This window comes from Natrix helvetica (genome assembly GCF_964273705.1).
Source record: "Natrix helvetica genome assembly, chromosome: 2".
In the NCBI taxonomy this organism is placed as follows: Eukaryota; Metazoa; Chordata; class Lepidosauria; order Squamata; family Natricidae; genus Natrix; species Natrix helvetica.
In genome coordinates, this window is record NC_138552.1 from 201,078,251 (window position 1) to 201,103,199 (window position 24,949).

At 39.5% G+C, this 24,949-nt stretch overlaps 1 protein-coding gene across 2 annotated transcripts in view; it reads left to right on the top strand.

Annotated features, from left to right (window-relative positions):
- Positions 1 to 24,949, top strand: part of ARFGEF3 (ARFGEF family member 3) — a 98,919-nt gene that overhangs the window by 54,658 nt on the left and 19,312 nt on the right. For both annotated transcript variants that reach the window (XM_081940557.1, XM_081940558.1), the window contains 14 exons: positions 416 to 582; positions 1,386 to 1,551; positions 3,039 to 3,146; positions 3,658 to 3,873; positions 4,410 to 4,520; positions 6,215 to 6,365; positions 7,049 to 7,363; positions 8,533 to 8,666; positions 9,991 to 10,136; positions 12,319 to 12,498; positions 13,643 to 13,790; positions 15,774 to 15,896; positions 20,352 to 20,449; positions 21,194 to 21,338. In XM_081940557.1, coding sequence (XP_081796683.1) covers positions 416 to 582; positions 1,386 to 1,551; positions 3,039 to 3,146; positions 3,658 to 3,873; positions 4,410 to 4,520; positions 6,215 to 6,365; positions 7,049 to 7,363; positions 8,533 to 8,666; positions 9,991 to 10,136; positions 12,319 to 12,498; positions 13,643 to 13,790; positions 15,774 to 15,896; positions 20,352 to 20,449; positions 21,194 to 21,338 — 2,208 coding nt within the window. The remainder of the gene's footprint in view (positions 1 to 415; positions 583 to 1,385; positions 1,552 to 3,038; positions 3,147 to 3,657; positions 3,874 to 4,409; positions 4,521 to 6,214; positions 6,366 to 7,048; positions 7,364 to 8,532; positions 8,667 to 9,990; positions 10,137 to 12,318; positions 12,499 to 13,642; positions 13,791 to 15,773; positions 15,897 to 20,351; positions 20,450 to 21,193; positions 21,339 to 24,949) is intronic.

Below are 24,949 nucleotides of genomic sequence, written 5' to 3' on the forward strand. Positions count from 1 at the left end.
CGTCTCCCTCCCCCCCCCGCCCAGAGCCGGCCTGTGGAGGAAAACAATGCTGATCCAGCACACATGCTATAGTATCGCCATCACAGGCATAGGTAGTATGCGAAGTCAGTACACTTATTTATTTTGATTTTCTTTATCATATTGGTATTTAGAGCTTCTTCAAAATTGAACAGGAATTCCAGTGCTAGTGGGGGGTTGGTGCATGTGCTTGAGAGAAATGAAGCCCCATCTAAAATTACCCAGGAAACCATCACTAAACTCAAAGTTACCCAATGCAGCACTGTAGCCATTACTCCAGACATTTTACTCTTTTCTAGATGGTTTCAACAGAGTAAGTTATCATTATTTTCTACGAATTAAAAAAATGACTGAAGCTTGGTTCTTGTGCATAATCCCATCTCTCTATATTTATTAGACATGATGCATTCTCCAGGAATTGAAGGGAATGTCAGCTTTAACTTCCAGAACCTGATGAACGCAGATAGCCTCTACGCGGTCTCTCACTACATACTCCTGCTCAACCTGAAGCTGTCAAACGCAGAATACTATCGGAAGAAACCTGCCCAGTCCCCTGTATTATTGGTGAGGTCAAAGCCTGCTTTGACCCCTACAGTGATGAACATGTTGCCCTTGGCCACATCCCGCTCTATAAATCTCCAGGTCAATGATCAGATTTAAGCTTTCTTCGGCTCATGAGTGTGAACAGAATAATCACAGTCACTGTATCAGAGATCGGTTACTGAAACACGGAACATAGCTGCATGAATTTGAAGAAGAGGGATGCATGAAATACCACAGAGATCTGTTTCCTCTGTTTCAGTGATTTAGGGTTTAGATTTTTTGAAAAGCAGCAAAATAAATCCAAACTTAAAAATGAATGCAACCTTTCCCTCCTGATTCAAACCCAGGGAAAGGGACAATAAGGCCATTCTTTTTTTTTTTTTCATGTACGGAAGGTAATGGTGCTCTGAGTTCAGCCAAAGACTAAATTGCTAAGAAACCTAAAGAAAAGGAAATAATCATTCAGTGAGAGAAAATGAAAGAGGGGAGCACACAAAACTAACACTCAGAGTGCTCATGTATAATTTGATATTACCTCAAAATGGCAAGAGACGGGTGGGGTGGGGTGCTGAGTCTCCCTTTGTAAACATAGCCATACTTTTATCTCTGTTGGGTGTTGTATGTCACATTTGTGTGTGTAAATTTACTTAAGAAAGAAACAATATATCTAGCTCAGGGGTGTCAAACTCCTGACAGCATCACGTGACGTATTGGGACTTTCCTCCCCTTCACTACACCGTGCATGGGCGTGGCCAGCTCTTGGGCTTTGACAGCTCTGATCTGGCTGTATCTTACTGACAAAGGAATGCTCTTTCATTCTGCAGAAGGAATTCATGAAACAAGTCCAATCCAGTGGGGTTCTGATGGTATTTTCTCAGGCCTGGGTTGAAGAACTTTACCATCAAGTATTGGAGAGAAATCTTCTTGGGGAAGCTGGTTATTGGGGAAATCCTGAAGAACATCGCCTTCCACTCATTACTATGCTGACAGGTTGGTTCCATTATAGTGTTGCCATTTGGATATTATATAAAAACAACATGTGTGCTAACATGAAAATAAATGCATTTATGCCAGTGTTTAATACATTAGAAATAAATAACAGAATAACAGAGTTGGAAGGGACCTTGGAAGTCTTCTAGTCCAACCCCCTGCCTAGGCAGGAAACCCTATACCGTTTCAGACAAATGGCTATCCAACATCTTCTTAAATGTTGGGGCATTCACAACTTCTGGAGGCAAGCTGTTCCACTGATTAATTGTTCTAACTGTCAGGAAATTTCTCCTCAGTTCTATGTTGCTTCTGTCCTTGATTAGTTTCCACTCATTGCGTCTTGTTCTGCCCTCTGGTGCTATGGAGAATAGTTTGACTCCCTCTTCTTTGTGGCAACCCCTGAGATATTGGAACACTGCTATCATGTCTCCCCTAGTCCTTCTTTTCATTAAACTAGACATACCCAGTTCCTGCAACCGTTCTTCATATGTTTTAGTCTCCAGTCCCCTAATCATCTTTGTTGCTCTTCTCTGCACTCTTTCTAGAGTCTCCACATCTTTTCTACATAGTGGTGACCAAAACTGAATGCAGCATTCCAAGTGTGGCCTTACCAAGGCATTATAAAGTGGTATTAACACTTCACGTGATCTTGATTCTGTCCCTTTGTTTATGCAGCCTAGAACTGTGTTGGCTTTTTTGGCAGCTGCACACTGCTGGCTCATATTTAAATGGTGGTCCACTAGAATTCCAAGATCCCTCTCATAGTTACCACTATTGAGTAAGAACCACATATACTGTACCTGTGCATTTTGTTTTTCTTGCCTAAATGTAGAACCTTATTTTTTTCACCATTGAATTTCATTTTGTTAGATAGCGCCCAATGTTCAAATTTGTCAAGATCCTTCTGTATCTTAAGCCTATCTTCTGGAGCGTTGGCTATTCCTGCCAACTTGGTATCATCTGCAAATTTGATGAGTTCCCCATTTATCCCTTTGTCCAAACCATTGATGAAGATGTTGAAGAGTACTGGGCCTTAAAACAGAGCCTTGGGGTACTCCACTGCATACTTCCCTCCATGTAGATGCGGTTCCGTTGAGGACTACACATTGAGTGTGGTTGGTCAGCCAGTTACGAATCCGTCTGGTGGTGATGCTGTCTAACCCACATTTTTCTACTTTGTCTAGTAGTAGGTTATGGTTTACTTTATCAAATGCCTTACTAAAGTCCAAGTAAATTATATCGGCAGCATTCCTCTGGTGCACTAATTTTGTCACTTTGTCAAAGAATCCAATAAGATTAGTCTGGCATGATCATGAAATGTTATGGGGATCCATCTAATACTGCACCCTTCTAAAATGATTTGTGAGTGAGCTGTTAGACTTAATTATTTCAAATTGCTATCCATCACTTTGCCACTGCTGCTGAGATGAAAGAAATATCAAGAGTGATACATCACAGATGATTTATTCAGATGTTTTCCTTTGCAGACATTGATGGCTTGGGAAGCAGTGCAATAGGTGGGCAGCTGATGGCTTCGGCTTCCAAACAATCTCCTCTCTCCCAGACCTGGAAACCAGATGATACATTGATGGCAGGTGAAGGGATGTGCACAGTGGGCAGCATGGCTCACATGCCATATATCAGTGTCATATTTTAGCTAGAGATGTAGCCATTGATTGAAATGAACTATAGTTTTTTTCCCTTCCATTTGGGGCATTACACAGACATCATTAACATTATGGTTCATTAAAATGTACATTGTGGGGGGAAATGTGTGCTTAATTTTGGAATCATTCACAACCTTTGGAATAATTTTTCATTTTCTTTCTATTTCTTTCTCACTCTTGGCCTCACCTTGTCCTTGGGTTATGAAAATCTCCTCTCTGCCCTTCCATTAGCTCCAGGAGGGAGGCTGGGGATAATCTCAAAAATATCCATGGAAGCTATTTTGCTGGGCTAATGTCAATATGATGGAGAGAATTTCCATCAGGATCGTGATGGGAGGAAATTAGGGTTCCCCTCCCATCACTAGATATAACTTCTGATTAAATATTTAGCATGGTTGGAATAATTTCTAAGACTGTCTTTCATTTTTCTTTGCTTCAGGAGTTGCTTTCACCCGATACCTTCTAATTGGTTGCTGGAAGAATTTGATTGATACCTTATCAACACCTCTGACTGGCCGCATGGCAGGGAGCTCCAAAGGATTAGCATTCATTCTTGGAGCTGAAGGCATCAAGGAGCAGAACCAAAAGGAGAAGGATGCCATCTGCATGAGTCTAGATGGGCTAAGGAAGGCAGCTCGGCTCAGTTGTGCTTTAGGTAAACTGTATTCATTGGCCTAGGCTTCATTTTCAGGTAAATCTGTGCACTCTTTCAGTATCCAATAAGGAAGCTTCAACAAAGGAGAACAATAAACTATGTGATTTTTCTCCTTCTGGGCTACCAGATGTTTAGCAAATGCATGGTTAACACAGTGGTGGGTTTCAAATCCCGTTCCAACTGGTACGGTTGGAACAGGACCAGGGGCGTCCTCATGGACGCGCCCAGCATGTGTGCTTAGGCTCACAGTGCGCACATACATCTTAGTGCCTCCGCGATGCTCCAGCTGCTCTGCGGAGCATCATGCAGGCGCTCTCCACTCCATGCGCCTGCACGGAAGCACAGAAGCCTTTAAACACCGGTAAGGAGCTCGGGCAGGTGGGTGGGCCCTCCGGAGCACTGTGCCGGAACGGTATCCAGTGCTCCGGGCTGGCTCCGGTACACGCATACCGTGGTGTACCGTCTGCAACCCACCACTGGGTTAACGGCCCCTTGAATGAACTATAATTCATCAGATGTTTTCCTCCTGACTGTAGGAGTTGCTGCTAATTGTGCATCAGCCCTTGCCCAGATGGCAGCTGCCTCTTGTGTTCAAGAGGAGAAAGAGGAAAGAGATGCCCAAGAGCCCAGTGATGCCATTGCTCAAGGTACAACTTCTCAGATGCTCAGGGGCTTTCAGTCAGATATTCATGATTTCCATAGTGCTCATTTTTTTTACCCCCTTACTGTGGGTGAGTATCTTCTGCCAGATGAAGAATGCTTTCTTTAAGCAAAGAAAGAAAAGCTTTTACAGATTTAAAATAGGCAGAGTCCTGTTGCATAAAACAAGAATAGAAATGTTATATATAGAGTCCTTTTAGGAATAGATTTTATTATGGCATAGTATTGTCACAATAGGTGACAATGTTCAGTTGGCTTTTCCAATTGTGAAAAGGCTTAGCAGGGTTGGATCCCATTCATACTTGATGGGAGATAATCTCAGACTATTAAATTTGACTCAGTTGAAGAAAAAGAAGATTCCCAAAGTAGATGATGGCGGACCACTTTTATACATTGTCAAGAAAATAATATGAATGTATCAAAGTAATAAACATATCAAGGGAGACTTTTAGTTTATCCCCGATAAGGTTTGACTGGAGTTGCAACCAGGAATCCTATAAAAAGAAACTATAGCTGGTGGTGTATGAGTGTGAGATTATTTCCTATCTGCTGATGTTTTCAGACTCGTTTCACCTCTTCATAATAGACACAAATATATAGAAGGGGAAATGGATTTGAACTTTCTGATTCTGCCCAACCTATTAGTTCAAGTTGTTTTTGATCCACATACTTGCACACACATATTGCTTGCTGGCAATCAGAAAAATTGCCCATTTAACCTGCCCATTTAGCATTCAACTTTTTTTTTTACCTTTTATGCTGAACATTTGACAGTTGGGAACACTGCCAGTGAGACTGTTTCCTTCCTTTCCTTTCCATGCTTTAATATAGGATGGGGCAATGTGTTTTTTTCTAACTGGGAACTTCTTTTTCTTCTGTCTGGGGGCTTGGGTGACATAAAAAATGATATTGCGATGACACTGGAATGGGCAAAATAGTTTTCCTTAAACATTCCAGCACCTAATGGCACCGATTTTTACACTTACAAAGAGTTAGAGAAGAGCAACAAAGATGATTTGGACACTGGAGGCTAAAACATATGAAGAGCAGTTGCAGGAACTGGGTATGTCTAGTTTGAAGAAAAGAAGGACTAGGGGAGACATGATAGCAGTGTTCCAATATCTCAGGGGCTGCCACAAGAGGGGGAGTCAAACTATTCTCAAAAGCACCTAAGGGTAGAACAAGAAGCAATGGGTGGAAACTAATCAAGGAGAGAAACAAACTAAGAGAAATTTCCTGAAAGTTAGAACAATTAATCAGTGGAACAACTTTTCTCCAGATGTGAACGCTCCAACACTGGAAGTTTTAAAGAAGATGTTGGATAACCATTTGTCTGAAATGGTTTAGGTTTTCCTGCCTAAGCAGAGGGTTGGACTAGAAGGCATCCAAGGTCCCTTCCAACTCTGTTATTAAAAGAAGGGGAAAATAGCTTGATTGGGAGGGAGGAGTAGTGCTTCCATACTCTCCACACATTAAATCCTTCCAATCCACCACAGCAAAATTAAGAAATTGACATTTTTTAACCCCACTCACTCTGGGTCCTTCGGTGGCCCATCTCAGACCATTTCTGCTTTAATTTGCTGGAAAGTTATAAAAAGGCTCAGGGGTATTTATATATTGCACTGAAACTCAAGAGGCTTTTAAAAGAGATTCTTTTCTGTCTGAATATATAATGATATAGTAAAACAGAAAGTGGAGCAGAAACTGGAGCAGATGGGGAAGGCGCAAGGTGTTTGCCTCCACACCGCTCATGTTTTATGCATGGATGCTGTTCTTGCTGTGGGATTGGAGATGGGAAGCCACAATCCAGACTGTTGGCCTCACGTGTTTAGGTAAGGAAACGCTTGCAGACAGCTTTCTCCAAAATGAACTTGACATCTTGTAGATGCTTGTTATTATCAACTGCTTTGCTGTCAAATTCAAAATAAAAACCAATAGGCCTTAATTTTAAAGTTACACTGTAGGATTCATTAGCATTGTTTAACCAGTGCTAGGCTTCATAATGATTATCTGTCACACATTTTATACAATATTTGATATTTGTATAAATATCAAATACTGTCAAAATTATCCAAAGATTGGTTCTTGAAATATTATTATCTAACTGGGTAAAGATGGGTAGGTATTTCTATCTTTATCTCCATGTAAAAGCATTCTTGCACAAATGAGCTTAAGTGTAAAAATTCATTAGCCCAGTTAAATTTTGTTTAATTCTGTTTGTTTAATCATCTGGCTAGAGCTGCTGTGACTAACAGAGTATTATTAATGAAGATGTACTGATTGTATCTCAGGTTATCATTTTAATTTGTAATTAGCATATATGCTTCTTGTGTTTACAGATTTATTAATTGCTGCTGAATTGGTCCCTACAGTGGCACCTTGGTTGTTTGTATTCTTGAAATAATTGAGGATGACCATTAAAGGATAAATGTTTGATATAGCCAATGAGAGTTGCAGCAAATAAACTAGCAGAACCATCCATGGCTGTGGTTCACTTTCCCATTTTTATTTACAGAGTATGTGAATACATCAGCACTCTGGAGCATGCCCATTTCAGCGATGGCACTTCTCAGCCACCTGTAACTATCACCCAAGCCCAACAGGGACCAGTGGCGCTTCAGGGTGAAGTTCAGGCTACAGACTCTCCCCAGGAACTGATTCTGGAGCAAGAGACAGCCCTAAGGAACAATCCCGTCATCCAACCAGTATCCATTCAGGATCTCATCAAAGAAAGCAGTAAGGGAAGAGCTTTTGATTTTCGGGGAGGCAGCCTGATGACCGGGAGCAGTGCTGCCAAGGCTATCCTCACCCTCTCTAATCAAGCTGACAGGTATTAGGAACAACATATTGGATGAAGTTTTGGATTTATTTCAAATAAATACAAAAGTGAGGGAATTGCTGCCATTTTTACAACCTGTGTCAGTTTAATAAATGTCCAGAATTAGGGGTTTTGAGTGTGTGTGTGTGGCCACTGTTTTAAAACACATATTAGGGAATATTGAAATGTATGATTTTGTGAGATGGGTAGCCATACAAATATGACAGACAGCTGATAGAGAGACAGACACACAATTATTAGGTCATTGTTCTTATTCGGTATCTTTCCATTCTGAAATTCCCATGCAAGAACATAACAACAGATACATAAAAGGCAGAAAAGTCCATAACTTGTAATCAACTAGTCCTCTAATTTAGTGATAAGAAATCTAAATATGCCACCCCGCCCATATTCCATTTTTGTAGCTCCAAGAGGCCAAGAAAATTGCTCTGTGAAATTTAGATGCAAACTGCCAAAAATAACAATGGAACATGTCATAAGAAACTCTGAAGTGGAAGAGGAAGTGGTCTATAATTGCAAATTTAGATACATAAAGAAATAAATGGACACTTCATATTGCTCTCTTTAACTTGCATTGCCAGGAATTAATGCTGCAGCCAGTTAAGTTATCCTATGCTTGATTATTGTGATTAAAAGTTGGTTTGCTTGAATCTAATTATGGTTTATATTGTCTGATAACATTGGAAAAAGAAAGTGACAGGTTCAAACTCTATCTCCTTCTATATAATGTTTTTAAACTGCTTTTTTAGAAATTATATTCTTTTGCTATATATTTTTCTTATACATTTCTATCATAAATTTACCATAAATCAGGATTTTCATATAGATTTCCCCCATATTTAATTTTACTATTTCTGTGTTTAAAATATTCTCAATTCCCCCCTCCCCCGTGTTTTGTTGGTCATCGAACTCATCAAAAGTTGAGTTACTCGAGGTCAACAAAATCAAATTAGTCCTTGCTAGTTATATTAAGATTCAGAAATATCTAATTCCTTGTTGATTGAACTGTCACTGTTTTGTGTTTTTTACTGTTATATCTGTGTGCTAAACTCTAACCCATAAAGGAGAAAAAATATATGGTAACTCAGGTCTGCTCAGTTGCTTATATGAAAAGCTTTGAGAGAAAGATTTGATGATTCCTTCTGCCTCTTTCCATGAAGGCTTTTTGAAGATGCTGTTGACAAACTGAATCTGATGGCTTTGGGAGGTTTCCTGTACCAGCTAAAAAAGGCCTCCCAATCTCAACTCTTCCAGTCAGTTACAAACACAGTCGATTATTCTTTGGCCATGCCAGGTATGCTTCTGGAACAGATATCATAAACTTCTTTTTATTCTAATTATGAATGGAAGACTGTTAACAATACATGTTTAAGAACAAGTGGTGGGATTCAAAATGTTTTACTACTGGTTCTGTGGGCATGGCTTGGTGGGTGTGGTGTGGCGTGGCTTGGTAGACGTGGCTTGGTGAGCGTAGCGGGGGAAGGTTACTGCAAAATCCCCATTCCCTCCCAATCAGCTGGGATTCGGGAGGCAGGGAATAGATGGGGGAGGGGCCAATCAGAGGTGGTATTTACCAGTTCTCTGAACTACTCAAAATATCCGCTATTGGAACTGGTAGCAGAACGTGCTGAATACCACCTCTGTTAAGAACATTAGTGCTGAAGAATCTGAACAGGTGCTGGTTGTTGTGGGGATTCAGATTAAGAAGCTGGTCTTAACCTTCAAAGTTTTCCATCAGTCTGAAAGCCATATTTCTGAAGACTCAGTTGTCTTGATTATTAAGATCTTGCAAAGGAGGCTGCCCATACTTGCTATGGCTTGATTTTTTTATAAGGTAGGAACTTCTGTATCACCTCCCAAGCTGTGAGATGTTATTTCTTCAAAGCTGAGGTTAGTTCCCACATTTGATTTTGAAAAGAGGTCAATATTTCTTTAACCTGCCTTGTTAAAACTACTTGTAGAAGGTTTTAGATGTTCAACAGATGGGTTGTATTTTCATCCACTATTATTTTAATATTTTTCTTTGAATATTTTCTTTGAAGATGTTTAACTTCTCATCCAAGAAGCTTCTTCAGCTCAGAGTGGAAGGATTTATATTCCTTGCAAACATCTGGTCATTTGCATTATTTTAGAGAGTCGTTGAGGCCACCTGGAACTTTACCTATGTCCTGAGGGTTAACTGAGTAGTGCAAATGGATGTGGAGACCCATCATCCAGTTAGAGTTGAAGAAGCTTCTTGGATGAGAAGCGAAATGTCTTCCAAGAAAAACAAAGTCCAGTTGCCTCTTGAATTAATCAGTCAGTCTAATAATTTTAAAGATATATGGTGCTTAGTAACTTTTTCATTATTTTGCTTTTATTTTTTAGTATTATATACTTTAATTACTTGTTTACTGTGTTTTATTGTATATTTTAGTAGTTTTTAGAATTGCATGGTTTGTATTTTATTGTGCTCACATGGGGGTAAACTTGATTTTGAAGTGTTATTTTCAAGATGTAAATATAATGAATGACTCAACTAATAGCAAGGAACAATGATGAAGTTGGATGTGTATGCATATATTGCATTATTTTAATCTCTAATTCATATTGCAAGATAATTCTACTCATTCTTGTAGGAGAAATAAAATCCATTCAAGAAAGAAGAAGTGCCCTTCACTTGTTCCGTCTAGGAGGAGCCATGCTCCGAATTGTGAGAAGTAGAAAACGGCCTTTGCTCCATCTTATGCGCTGTTGGCATCTAGTGGCTCCTCACTTAGTGGAAGTGAGTGAAATCGGGGGCAGGAAGAACGAAAAAAAAATAAAGAGTTTATACTATTTTCACATTGCAATTATTTTTATTTTATTTTATTTAGACGAATGAAAAACTGCCTCATTTCAGAAATTCTAAAGCAAGAGTGCCCAACCTTGGAAACTTTAACATTTGTGGACTTCAGCTTCCAGAAATTCACATGCTGGAAGTTGAAGTCCACAAGGTTAGACAACCCTATTTTAGGAAGTATATTAAATCAAGATGCAATATTGTACAAGGAACAATGTTTTTAACATTTTTAACATTTAACTGTTTTATTACCAGAGGCCTTCTGGAATAGCCCTATTTTAACTATTCTCTGCAAGGCCATAAGAATGGGGCCATCTTGCCGTCACATTTAAGTTGTTCGGAAGGAAGGAAGGAAGCAGCCACTAAGAACATCTGCATCCCAATTTTCTTCCATTTGGCTTCCTGATTAGAGGAAACTACCAGGTGCTCTCCATTCACTTGGATCAAGTGGATGTCTGAAATACCCACCTCCCAAAAGATACAGGGTTTTCTAAGTAATTAAGAGCATCCTAAATTGCACTTGGAAACCAACCGGCACCCAATACCATACCTATTACAGCAGCCTTATGTGGCAGTACCATGACTGTACATATAAGCAATCATACTTTGCACCAGTTGAAATTTCCAAATGACCTAGTCCCATGTAGAACAAATTGTAGTATTCCAGATGTAGATTGCGGTAACCAACTTCTAGTTAAGGTGCATAAAAAGATCTGTGAAGGTCAATAAAATTATATAAGAAAGATAAATGCTCTAGGATGAGTGTGGAACTATGGCCTCTCTATTACCAGTGGACTTCAGCTCCCAGAATTCCTGAGCCAGCCATAAAGGAGCCATAGTTCCACACACACCCTGCTCTAGTCTAGGGGATTGGTGCCTAACTTGGTGCCTTCCAGATATATTGGCCTATAGTTTCTGCATCCACAAAATGGAAGAGGATGCAGAGGATGCATTTGTTAATACAAATGCTGAATGGGGATGTTAGAATTTGGAAGACAACAGTTCCTGAGGAAACCATGTGAGGTGACCTGTACTGCTGTCATTTTCCATATACTTAACGTATTTTTTGGAGTATAAGACACACTTCCCCCCCCGCTAAAAGTGGGTGGAAATGTTGTTGCGCCTTATACACTGAATACAGCCATTTTTGGTTTCCTGAAACCCCGTCCCATTTTTCTCAAAAATGGATACGCAGAGGGTTTGGGAGGCCTGCAAAGTGCTCCTTGGGGCTGGAAAGGGAAAAAATGAGCAAAAAAACTGGCCCGTTTTTTGCAAAAAACAGGCCGTACAGAGGGTTTGGGAGCCTGTAGAATGTTCCTGGGAATTGGGGAGGGCAAAAACGAGTGAAAAACGGGCCCATTTTCCACAAAACTTGGGGTGTTTTTGCCCTCCCAAGCCCCCAGGAACACTCTGCAGGCCTTCCAAACTCTCTGACTGTCCCATTTCTTGCTCATTTTTGCCCTCCCGGCCCCCAGGAGCACTCCCAAACTCTCTGCACGCCCCATTTTTGTGAAAAATGGGCCCGTTTTTTGCCTCCCAAACCCCCCATGTGTCACGTTTTTGCCCTCCCCGGCCCTCAGGAGCATTTTGCAGGCCCCCCAAACTATCTGCATGTCCCATTTTTCACAAAAAACGGGCGTGCAGAGGGTTTGGGAGGCCTGTAGAGTGCTCCTGGGGTCCAGGGAGGACAAAAACTTTTTTAAAAAATGTGCCTCTCCAAAATCTTGGTGCGTCTTATACTCTGAAAAAAACGGTATATAATTGGCTTTTTGGTGTTTAATGAATCTACTTTACTTGCCTATTTTTGTATATAATTATCATTTCAGCTAAAGTATTCCATATATTTGGTGCATGTTACAATTATTTTTTTCTAAACATAAATACGTACTTTTGTCCTCAAGTTGAACTTGATATACGGCAGTCAAATTATATGTGGAGAATAAAAGAAGCCAAAACAAAAAATACAGCAACCAAATAATTAAATGCTTTGGTTTATATAGGTATGGCAACGTTCCTTAAGCTTAGGTTCCTATCAGAAGGTCTTATGTTTTCCTCAGTTTTCTTGATCATTATTTTGCTATTAACAAAAATATTATATGTTTTGCTTCTGATTCTCTCCTTGCAGGCTGCCTGCCATAAAGAAACGCATGTTTCTCGGAAGGCTGTTTCTTTTATCCATGACATCCTAACAGAGGTTCTAACAGTCTGGAACGAACCGCCTCATTTTCACTTCAGCGAGAATCTTTTCCGTCCCTTTGAGCGCATCATGCAGCTTGAACTTTGTGATGAGGACATTCAGGACCAGGCAAGCTAAATTTTGGTTAAGTAAGGAGGATCTGACCTCAGGCTTTTAAGTTTTGATTTTTTTTAAAAAAATATTATATGCCTAGCAGATGCAGTTTTGCATTATTATTTTTTTAGTAGAGGTAGTCATAACTGTTTGAAGTTACCACAACCTCTCCAAAACTACTTACAATCTGATTTTGAAATTATGATGGCTTCACACAAGCTGTGTGGTCACATGATCACATTTTGGGCTCTTGGCAACTAGCTCACCCTTATGGTCATTTGCAGTGTCTCACAGTCCCGTAACCACAATTTGTAACAGTTTTGCTGTTTTCCAGTGTTTACTTCCAGTTCCCAGCAAAATGATTGGAGAAAATGATTTCTTTAATAATTACAGAATTTGCTTTTAACAGAATCAGTGTTATGTGTTACTGTGAATAGCTGAAACAGAAAATACTGATCAGTTGTATCAGGATAGAGGTATCCCATATAACATTTTATTTTATTTATTTTATTTTATCTTATTTTATTATTTTTTATTGACATGTTATTTATTAAACTTGTATGCCGCCCATTACAGGACAGATATTTTTAGTGCTACGACTAGAAACATATAGTTGATAAAGAAGATTGCAGTAATCCATATCCTGGTTTCTTTTATGTACTCCATGAAGGTGTAGTGCTATGTTTAGAACATTCCAGAATTTAGGGCTTTCATTTTTCAGGAGCTTCTCAACTCAGTTCTGATTTTCATTATCCCATGTTGTCCTCTACACTACTGTAGTGTGTGAATTCACTTGGTAAATAACCTAACACATATTTCATTATATGTACAGAAATTCACAAAGTTAGTGGACCTTGTGAGTCTGAACTACATGGTGTCTTTATTAAAAATTACATCATACATGGTCGCTTGCAGTTATGACAGCGATGAAAGACTAACTTTGACCTATCCTCACTTTTATAACCTTCACCAAACTATAAAGCAAAGTTGAAGTAAGTTCACAGTCACAGTTTCACACATTAGCCAAGTTGCCTACCTGTAATTCATTTGCTTGATCCCAGTGAGTGTGTTCTGAGCTGAGCTTAGTCTAGGTCCAGCTTATCGTTTTCTTTATGTTGGTTGTTTTCTTTGAAATGCTTTGGTGCTTCAATTATACCAGGTGGTCACATCTATAGGAGAGCTGGTGGAGGTGTGCTCAACTCGAATTCAATCAGGCTGGAGACCATTGTTCAGTGCTTTGGAAACTGTGCGCAGCAGCAGCAGCAAGTCAGAAGTTAAAGAGTATCTTGTTGGAGAATATTTGATGGGTGAGGCTCTCTAATTCTCTCTTCCCCATCCCCCTACTTTATGAATTAATTTCTGAAAACCAATATGTTGCAAAACACTGCAAAATACTGACTAACCTGGTAAATTAAAGCTAATACAAAACCTTGTTGCAAAATATTAAAAATAGTCAAACATAGTTGTATTTCTAGTTGATAAATAAACTTTGATTTTAATTGCTTCAGTTTTTAGCCTACTTTAGGGGGGGAAATTTAATGATTTATGATAACATAGTATTGATTTTTAAGAAGTATCACTATTACCTTTGTGCTTGATTTTTGAACCATCTAAACCAGAGGTGGGTTGCCAATTTTTTTATTACCGGTTCATGTGCGCTCCCACTGCATGCACAGAAATGTTGACAACTATTTCCACGCAATACTGTTTTTACTCTCCAATACCTCACAACTTCAGCATGATAATAATCTGTGTTTATCTTTGTTCTTAGTGACCTCAAGGTGTTAGGTAAATACAGGGAATGCGATGCCTACTGCTCGCTGTAGCTGATGAGCAGGAGAATACACATCATCAGATTAGTGTATTCTGTTAGGGCTGCATACCACAAGACTGAATATCCAAAGTAGAGACTTAACCTTAGGGGGAATATCTTTTTAAAGAATGAGACTAAGCTTTCAGCATACCCAGACTAAAATAACCTATTAGTTGATTACTTAAAAAAAAAAAAGTTTGAGTGTGATGATCCCAGGCTGGTCTTAAATTTCTTCTTTTTTTCTGTCCAGCTACATTACTGTTTCAGTAAGAATTAATTCCCTTTTTATTTCCCTGTAATCCCTTAATTCAGGTTAGGTTCAGGATGCTGCGTGGTGCTAAGCATTTACTGGCCAGATGCCCTTCCTGACGCCACACAGAGTTCAGAGCAGATATTTTTTCTTTGTGCCCTAGGAGAGAAACATCATAGGCTTGAACTGTCAACCTTCCAAGTGGGAGGCAAGTGTCTTCACCACTAGGGCACCATGCTGCTCAAATATTACAGAAAGCTAAAACTTAAAAAAAAATACAACCAACAGCCTTTGAAAATTGAACGGATGTGAAAGTATTCATCCCTCCAGAAATTTAATAATTAACAGTTATCCAACTGATAGTTAAAGTTCCAGTCAAATGCTTGACTGAGGTAGGATGGACGTTCTCCTAGCTTCATCTCCTTCCATACTGAACAATTCAATCAGTAGGGATCCATGATTATTTGCAATTACGCAATTAATTATGCAGTTGCATAATCAGATGAAGATGTGCAGTACTTTTGTTTACTTGATGTATAGCTTATCTCCCTATGGTAGGGCTTTATCAGCTTTATCAGGAGAACATGAGGCTGCAACATTAAGATTAAAAAAAACTCATGATTTCTAATGCTAATGACTATTTACTTGCATTCCCCCCCCCCCCGATCCAGATATGTTATTTTTCTACATGAATCCATTAGCATCCTCTTTATCAGTGGTTATTAGCAATAGTATCAATAGAAGAGCCTTTATTGTTATTGTACATCATGTATACAATAAAATTGGTTTTAGCCTGACTGATGCAATCCATGACAAAAAATACGAACAACATAAATACAATAAAGAATAATCCCTGTGCAAGTAATGGGGGGGGGGGGGAAAGAAAAACTAGTCATATGTTTCCATGTGTGCGTGGAGTGATTGTAGTTGTGTTTAAGAGTCTTGACAGCAGAGGTTCTACAAGGCTAGACTTGAAATTTTTCCATATAAAGGTTCCAGGGATTTAATTTGGCATTGGAAACATCACCTTGTGCTGGAGTTATAAGTACACCTACAGTATCTTTGCATAAACCTGCTTGGGACTTAACTTCGAGATATAATTTTAAAATGAAGAGAATATACTTCAAAATAAGCCCACAACAAGTCACATTATGTGCTCTGAAGCCATTCGGCTTCTAGAAAATGGAACATTTTTTAAATCATCTAAATATTTTCTTTGTCTCTCAGGAAAATGCCAGGCTCCAGTTTTTGATGTCTTCGAAGCTTTTCTAAATACTGACAACATCCAAGTCTTTGCAAATGCAGCCACCAGTTACATCATATGCCTTATGAAGTTTGTCAAAGGATTGGGTAAAACTCTTTTTTTTTTAAAGGAAAAAAATGGGCAAATGTTATGTCACACGAGGATTCATGTTTGATGAAACAGATGGCAAGCAGTGTGTACTGGAGGATAGCCAACACCAAGAACTACTTCTGAATGCAGCTAAAACCACAACAATTTGTGATATTCTTTTAATGAATGTGGAAGTATCAGCTCTCTGATTTATGAAAGTGGACCCTTATGAAAATTTTATTATGTTCTGTGGCCATCCATTCCTACCCCCATAACTTTCCAAAACATTTTTGCATTGTATTTTATATAGCTCTTTTGCTGTTTTCTGGAGACTACCATTTCCCATATTATGCCTTCAATTAGCATTCATTAACAACTGGGAGAGAGTTTTATGCAGCTTTCCTAGTGCTCTAAATTTGGAATTGGTCAGACTCTAAAACCCAGGAGTGCAGACAATTGGTACGCTTGCTGAAGATTAACAAGATGGTCAACATATTATGATTTGTTTTAGTTTTAACAGTTTTATTAGCTTATAATATAAAATACAAAACAAATAAGGAACAAAAAGGAGGAAAGGGGGAAGAGAAAACTGTAGAAAAGTAGAGGGGGGGAAAGGCATAGACTTCCTACTCTCTCTGGTGAAGTAGAATAAGGTATTAACATCAAACCTCAACTTTTTACTTTTGCATAATAGTATAAAGTAGCCATTTTTATAGCAACAAATCTATATAATCAATAAAACCCCAAATCAAAGTTTGCTTCCCACCCCCACTTCAAGCACAAAGTCCAGAAATGGTTTCCAAGTAGAAATACAAGTACTTATATTCTTTTCTTTGATCAAAACAGTCAGGTTAGCCATCTCTACCAACTCCATCAACTTTTGCAGCCATTCAATACAATACAATAGTAGAGTTGGAAGGGACCTTGGAGGTCTTCTAGTCCAACCCCCTGCCTAGGCAGGAAACCCTATACCGTTTCAGACAAATAGCTATCCAACATCTTCTTAAAGACTTCCAGTGTTGGGGCATTCACAACTTCTGGAGGCAAGCTGTTCCACTGATTAATTGTTCTCACTGTCAGGAAATTTCTCCTCAGTTCTAAGTTGCTTCTCTCCTTGATTAGTTTCCACCCATTGCTTCTTGTTCTACCCTCAGGTGCTTTGGAGAATAGTTTGACTCCCTCTTCTTTGTGGCAACCTCTGAGATATTGGAATAATGCTATCATGTCTCCCCTAGTCCTTCTTTCTCTTAAGCTAAACATACCCAGTTCCTGCAACCGTTCTTCATATGTTTTAGTCTCCAGTCCCCTAATCATCTTTGTTGCTCTTCTCTGCACTCTTTCTAGAGTCTCCACATCTTTTTTACATCGTGGCGACCAGAACTGAATGCAGTATTCCAAGTGTGGCCTTACCAAGGCATTATAAAGTGGTATTAACACTTCACGTGATCTTGATTCTATCCCTCTGTTGATGCAGCCTAGAACTGTGTTGGCTTTTTTGGCAGCTGCTGCACACTGCTGGCTCATATTTAAATGGTTGTCCACTAGGACTCCAAGATCCCTTTCACAGTTACTACTACTGAGTAAGGTATCACCTATACTGTACCTGTGCATTCCGTTTTTGTTGCCTAAATGTAGAACCTTACTCTTTTCACCATTGAATTTCATTTTATTAGATAGTGCCCAATGTTCAAGTTTGTCAAGATCCTTCTGTATCTTAAGCTTATCTTCTGGAGTGTTGGCTATTCCTGCCAGCTTGGTATCATCTGCAAATTTGATGAGTTCCCCATTTATTCCCTCATCCAAATCATTGATGAAGATGTTGAAGAGTACTGGGCCTAAAACAGAGCCTTGGGGTACTCCACTGCATACTTCCCTCCATGTAGATGCAGTTCCATTGAGAACTACACGTTGAGTGCGGTTGGTCAGCCAGTTACCAATCCATCTGGTGGTGATGCTGTCTAACCCACATTCTTCTACTTTATCTAGTAGTAGGTTATGGTCTACCTTATCAAAAGCCTTACTGAAGTCCAAGTAAACTATATCAACGGCATTCCTCTGGTCCACTAATTTTGTCACATTATCAAAGAATGCAATAAGATTAGTCTGGCATGATCTGTTTTTGACAAATCCATGTTGGCTTTTGGCTATTACTTTGTTTGCTTCTAGGTGTTCGCAAATTCGCTGCTTGATTATTTTTTCCAGAATCTTTCCTGGTATTGAGGTTAGGCTGATAGGTCTGTAGTTTCCTGGATCTAATTTTTTCCCTTTTTTGAAGATGGGAACCACATCAGCTCTTTTCCAGTCCTCTGGTAGTTCCCCGGTGTTCCAGGATCTCTGAAAGATAAAATTCAGTGGTTCTGAGATCTCATCTGCTAGTTCCTTCAGAACTCTGGGGTGTAATCCATCCGGTCCTGGTGATTTGAACTCATCTAGGGTAGACAGGTGCTCACTTACCATTTTCTTCCCTATTTCAATTTGTGTTCCTAATTTTGTGGTGCTGCTTTTGATAGGTTGGACTGTTTTATCCCTTTGTGTAAAGACAGATGCAAAACATGAGTTAAATAGTTCTGCTTTCTCCCTGTTGCTTGTCACCTTCTTGCCACTTTCTCCTAGCAATGGACCAATTGTTTCCTTAACTTTTTTCTTGTTTTTAACATGTTGGAAGAAGCTTTTTTTGTTAATTTTTACTTTTGTGGCAAGCCTTTCTTCATTGTGAGCCTTAGCTTTCCTCACTTCATCTTTACAGGCTCGGGCTATTTGCTGATATTCTGCCTTAGTTATGTCCCCCTCCTTCCACTTTTTATACTTACTTTTTTTGTCTTTCAGTTTGTCAGATAGTTGTTTATGCAGCCATGCTGGTTTCTTTTGGGAGCTGTTGTTTTTCTTCTTCATTGGTATTGTGTTAGACTGGGCTTTTCTAATCTCATTTTTCAAAATTTCCCAAGCTTCTTGAGTTGTTTTCCCCTCGAGGATTCTCATCCATGGAATTTTTCCCAAGCTCTCTCTAAGTTTATTGAAATTAGCTTTCTTAAAGTCCAAGACTCTAGTTTGACTTTGTTCTACTACTTGTGTTTGGATAATGTTGAATTCCAATATTGCATGGTCACTTGCCCCCAGGGTTCCTATGACTTCAACACCTTCTATCATTTCCTCTCTGTTAGTGAGAATTAAGTCCAGTATGGCTGATCCCCTTGTTTCCTTCTCTACTTTTTGGAAAACAAAGTTGTCTGCTAGGTTTGTTAGGAACCTGTTGGATCTTCCACTTGGTGCAGAGTTTGTTTCCCAGTTGATGTCAGGGTAGTTAAAATCTCCCATTACTATTGTGGTGTGCTTCCTACATACCTTAGTTAGCTGACTAGCAAAGAGTTCATCTTCTTCCTCTGCTTGGTTGGGTGGCCTGTAGTATAGACCTATGGCAATGTCATTTCCCCCACAACCTTTAATATTGACCCAAATGCATTCAAGATAGTTCTCATTATTGTTGTGCTCTATTTCTGTAGAGACATAGTTATTTCTTATATATAGTGCAACTCCACCTCCTCTTTTATTTGGTCTATTTCTTTTAAATAATTTAAATCCTTCTAGCTGTATGTTCCATTTGTCAGTTTCATCCCACCAAGTTTCTGTAATGGCAATAATATCATATCTGCCCTCTTTTACTTGAATTTCTAGTTCTCCCTGTTTATTCCTCATGCTCTGTGCATTGGTATATAGACATTTGAGTCCATTTTGATTGACCTTGTGTTTACTGTCTACATAACCTGTATTATGCCTGACTGCCCCTATTTTCTTGCCACTTGTGTGATTCATGCACATGGTATGACAATCACTATTACATGCTTGGTTTTGCTTGACAGCAGGAGTGATAATCTTACCCACACACACATCTATGTTACATGCATTTATAACCCTATGAATTTTAGTTTGCTGGGGACAGAGATGTTCTGTATCTATTAATTCTCTGTCCCCGCTCTTCAGTTTAAATGTTTATCAAGAAAACATTGTAGGAATTGAAATATCCTTCCATTTTTGTACATGGGTTATTCTTGCTGTCATCAACAAATATAACATCAAAGTTCCAATTTTTCTCCCCAAGTCTTTTTCAAACTCAAAAAAACCCCACCTTTTATTATAGAAAAAAATGTAACAGAAGGGCAGTGGAACTGAAGCACAGGAAAACAATCCTTGGAGTAAGGACATAGTGTATAGTATGTTTACTACCAGCAGTTGAACCCTGAGGAAAAGCTAGAGATACATGGGCCCAGCATTATATTTTATCCCTGAACCAAGCCAATAATTTCTGTGTATACTCCCAAGAACTTTTTCTGCCTCCCCCTACCTGTTAATCCTTTGAAACCCTGATTTATTTATGTGTCGGAGTTAAACCTTTCTGGATTTGATTGACACACAGTTCATAACAGCAATAGTCTTTTAATCTATCATATCCCACCTGTTCCTTTCTCTCCTCACAGGGGAAGCTGACTGCAAGGATATTGGTGATTGTACATCAGGATACCCATCTACAGATTTGTGCCTTCCTGCACTTGATTATCTCAGGAAGTGTTCCCAGGTGGGCAGGATGAAGCCGCACAGATTCAGCTGTCCTTCCATCAAGGCACTTAAATTAGTTCCTAATCAGAGGCTCTTACACACAGTGAGCCTTTCATGTGCATTAAAGACCTGGCTTAGTGGAGAGGGCTACATATTTCAAATCTCAAGCGATACATTCTAGATTGAAATAGCAACAGGATTTGTGGCTTCCCCTGTTGTTTTTATTAAAATGGCACATTGTTCACTCCTAGGTGTGTGAAGTGGGAGAGGAGTTTTAACACTTAAATTCTGGTTGTCACATTTACTGTTAAATTTCCAAGTAATCAGTATTAGCAATCATTCTCATATTTAGCACTTAGACTTATATACCGCTTCACAGTGCTTTTACAGCCCTCTCTAAGCGGTTTACAGAGCCAGGATATTGCCCCCAACAATCTGGCTCCTCATTTTACTGACCTTGGAAGGATGGAAGGCTGAGTCAACCTTGAGCCGGTGATTTTTGAACTGCCCAACTGCAGCTAGCAGTCAGGTGAAGTAGCCTGCAGTGCTGCACTCTAACCACTATGCCACCTCGGCTCTTTTAGCATCATTTTCTTCTCTGCCACCTAATCCATTCTGCAATTCGTTCTGACCAGCTGCTAGTCTATCAAAAAGTAAAAAGTATTTTAACAGAGTGGGTTTTTTTTAAAAAAATATATAGCTTAATGTCATGATGTGCCAATGGAAATCCCAATTCAATCACACCATGTCTGTTCCTTTTTAGCTACTTGCCAAAATCTACAAAATGCCCTTGAAGCCTATTTTTCTCAGTGGGAAATTTGCTAACTTACCCCAAAGGATCCAGGAACGATCCGCAAGCAGTGAGGATGGCATTGAATGTGTCCTTTCTGAGTTTGACGATGACACAGGTAAGCAAATATGGCTAATCTAATTAAAAATGAACTTCAATATCACATACTAGAAATGTGGTGTCTTAGCTATACCATATGAATTTCAACAGATAGATTAAAATTGATTCATATGTATGTATATATATGTTTTCGTAGATTTTCACGGGTGTAGGTATGCTGGTTTTGTTGTATTCGGGTCTTATAAATCTTGGTGGGGGGGTGTGGAGTGCTGGCATTGTTTCAGTAAGTGGAATGATTGGTTGTGTGGTTGTATCATGATTGGTAGGTTGGTGCTGATTGGTGCTGGCTGTGTGTCCATTGTTGTTCCATGTTGTAATGGCCTGGGTGGTGGGTGGGACTCGTTTGTTGATTAGGGCTGGTTTCCAGATGTCTGATAGACAGGAGGTATCGTCACGTGTATTCATGTTGTGGGGGTGTTTCTCTATTTCAATAGCTTCCATAATTATTCTCTTGCTGAAGTGTTCTGTTTTGGAGATTAACCTGGTTCCTTCAAAATTAATTTCATGTCCTGTAGCTTTAAGGTGCTGGAAAAGGGAGGAAGTTTTTTTATTTTTTTCTTACTGCATTCTTGTGTTCTGCAATGCGTGCATTTATTCTCCTGTTTGTTTGTCCTATGTATGTTGCAGGACAGATTTTGCATGGTATTTCATAGATTCCTTGGTTTTCTAGCTGGATTTTTAAGATGTTGGCTATTTTTTGGTCAGTGTTGAAGGCTGTCTTGATATTGTGTTTGTGGAGAATTTTGCTGATTTTATCTGTGGTGCCTTTCATGTAAGGGAAGAGGGTGATGCCGTTGTCCTGTTCTGTGTCTCAGTTTTTGGGGGGAGTCTCCCTTTGGATTAGGTTGGTAATTGTTTTTCTTTGGAATCCGTTGGAGATTAATACGTTCGTGAGGGTGTGTAATTCAGTTTTCAGGTGGTCTTTGTCGGCTAGGCGTTTGGTTCTGGAGATGAGGGTCTTGGCTGCAGAGTTGATCTGTGCAGGGTGGTGATGGAATTGTGCATTTAAGTAGCGGTTGGTGTGTGTTTTTTCTGGTAGATGGTGTGTCCTAGGGAGCCATTGGGGTTTTTGTAGATTAGGACATCCAGAAAGGGAAGTTGGTTGTTTGCTTCTATTTCCATGGTGAATTGTATTTTGGGGTGTAGGCTGTTGAGATGTGAGGAAGTTGTCCAGTTTTTCTTTCCTGTGTGGCCAAATCACGTAAGTGTCATCAACATATCTAAGCCAGAGTTTGGGTTTGTGTTCAGATTCATCTAAGGCGTTAGTTTCAAAATGTTCCATGTATAAGTTTGCAATGACATGTGAGAGTGTTCCCATGGGTGCTCCTTCTATCTGTTTGTATCTTTGCCCATTATGGATGAAATATGTGTTGGTTAGGCAGTGGTTGGTCAGGTCCAGGATGTGTTTAGGGGGGTTGTGTTTTTTCTGGATGGCTGTCAAGGCTTCTTTTATAGGCACTTGGGTGAAGAGGGATATGACATCGAAGCTCACGAGTAGGTCGCTGGGTTGTAGGTTTTGTTTCTTCATTGTTTCTATGAAGTGGAGTAAATTTTGTACGTGTGAGGTGATGGATTCTGCGTAGGGTTGGAGTTGTTTGGCGAGGAATTTGGCAAGATTCTGTAGAGGTGAGCCTATGGAGCTTACTATGGGTCTGAGTGGTGTTCCTTCTTTGTGTATCTTGGGGAGGCCATAGAGTTTGGGGCATCTGGAAGATTTCTCTCTGGGGATGATTTTTTGCTGGATCTCTTCACTGATGGGAGAGGCTTTTATTTTGGATTTGGTGGTTTTTTCCAGATAGATGGTGGGGTCTGTGTTTAGAGGTTTGTAAGTGGGGTCTTGGAGTAGGTTGGATAGTTTGGCTTGGTAGTCAGATGTGTTCCTCACCACTGTGGTGGCAGACCTTTGTCTGCTGGGAGAATGATTATGTTGTTGTCTTTCCACAGTTTGGTGAGTGCTATTTCTTCTTCTTGCTGTAAGTTGCTTCTGGTTGGATTACTGGAGCAAAGGATGTTGGTGACTGCAAGTCTGATTTTATTGGCTTCATCTGGGTTGATTTTGGTGAGTGTAGCTTCAACTCCGCATATGATGCCTTCAGTGGGGATGCGTTTAGGGGCGACTGCAAAGTTGAATCCTCTGGAAAGGTTTCAGCTGTGGTGAGGATTGTCTCATATGTTGTGTACTGTTTGTTTCATGAGTTGCTGTGGAGGGGGGGTTGGGCTTCTGTTGTTTTTCTAGTCTGTGGAGTTTGTTGGTGTGTTTGTCTGTCTTGTAGGAAGTTTCTGTTTCGGCTCTCTAGAGGGCTAGTTGTTTGGATTGGTCCCAGAGTGCTGGGTGGATTTTCTGTGGAGTTCGTTTCTGATTAGGGCGAATTCAGTTCTTTTCAGGATCCTTTCGGTGGCTGAGGTTTTAAAATGGAATTTTAGTTGGAAGCATGTGGGGATCAGGCTTTTGTCTCGGCAGTTGCATAGGAATGTGAGGTCACATAAGATGGCGGCTCTTCGGACTTCAAGTTTCTCATAGGATCTGGTGAGCAGGAAGGTTTCCTCCCTGTTGAGTTAAGATATTTGTTTTCGTAGATTTACACGGGTGTAAGTATGCTGGTCTTTTGTATTCGGGTCTTTTCCCTACAAAAAAACAAATATCTTACCTCTACGGGATTCAGGTTGGCTGCAATGTAACATCCTGAGACTTTGTGTTGTAACCTCCTGAGGTTATGAGGTAGGTATATATATATCAGCGCAACATGTATGTATGTATGTATGTATGTATGTTATATTTGTGCTGATAAATAAATAAAGGGAGACTAGTATAGATCTATTTCAAGCTATTTAGCTCTCATCAGCTAGCCATACCCTTACTGGGATTCGAACCTGGGCTGTATTACATATTAGGCAGATGTATTAGCCACTAAGCCACAGGCTCTCCTCCTTATCATATATATACACACATACACACACACACACATGAAATCACCCAAGGATTCAAATCAGAATTTGATTTCCATTTGTCATTGAAATAATTTGTTAGAAGGGAAAAGCCGCAACCATAAAAGTTTTTAAAAATTTTTTTAAAGAAAAGAGATGTAGATTTACATTTCTTTTCAATATTAATTGTCCAGAGAACTTTTTTTGGGGAAGCCTAAAATGTTAGCACAGTGATCAGTATCATATTCTGCACTTTATTATCAAGTATTCATAAGTGCTTTGGAAGATTTCCTGTAGCCATGAGGAGTGAAATATAGTATGTCCTTCTGGGTTCTGTCTAATTATAATTCCCCTCATTCCCTCTGAAGCAGATTAGGCACATGCACTGTACAAAGCAAATCTGCTTGTATAAATTTCTTCCCTGTTCTATTACAGCCTTTAATGTGCAAATGCAAGCTGGAGCCTAACCATTGTGGGGGGGGAAAGCCATCTCCAAATCTGATTTCTAGCTGGTTCCAAATCCAATCTCTGATCTGTTCCAGATAGGGAAATGCAATTCAGCTACTTTATAGGCCAGATCTGCTATAAAACCTGCAGTTGCTATAATCTCTGGTTTAAAGAATGCCCTCTAAAATATTGTCTAAGAAATTTTCATTGGAAACTCTTTGTCTATTTGATTATTTG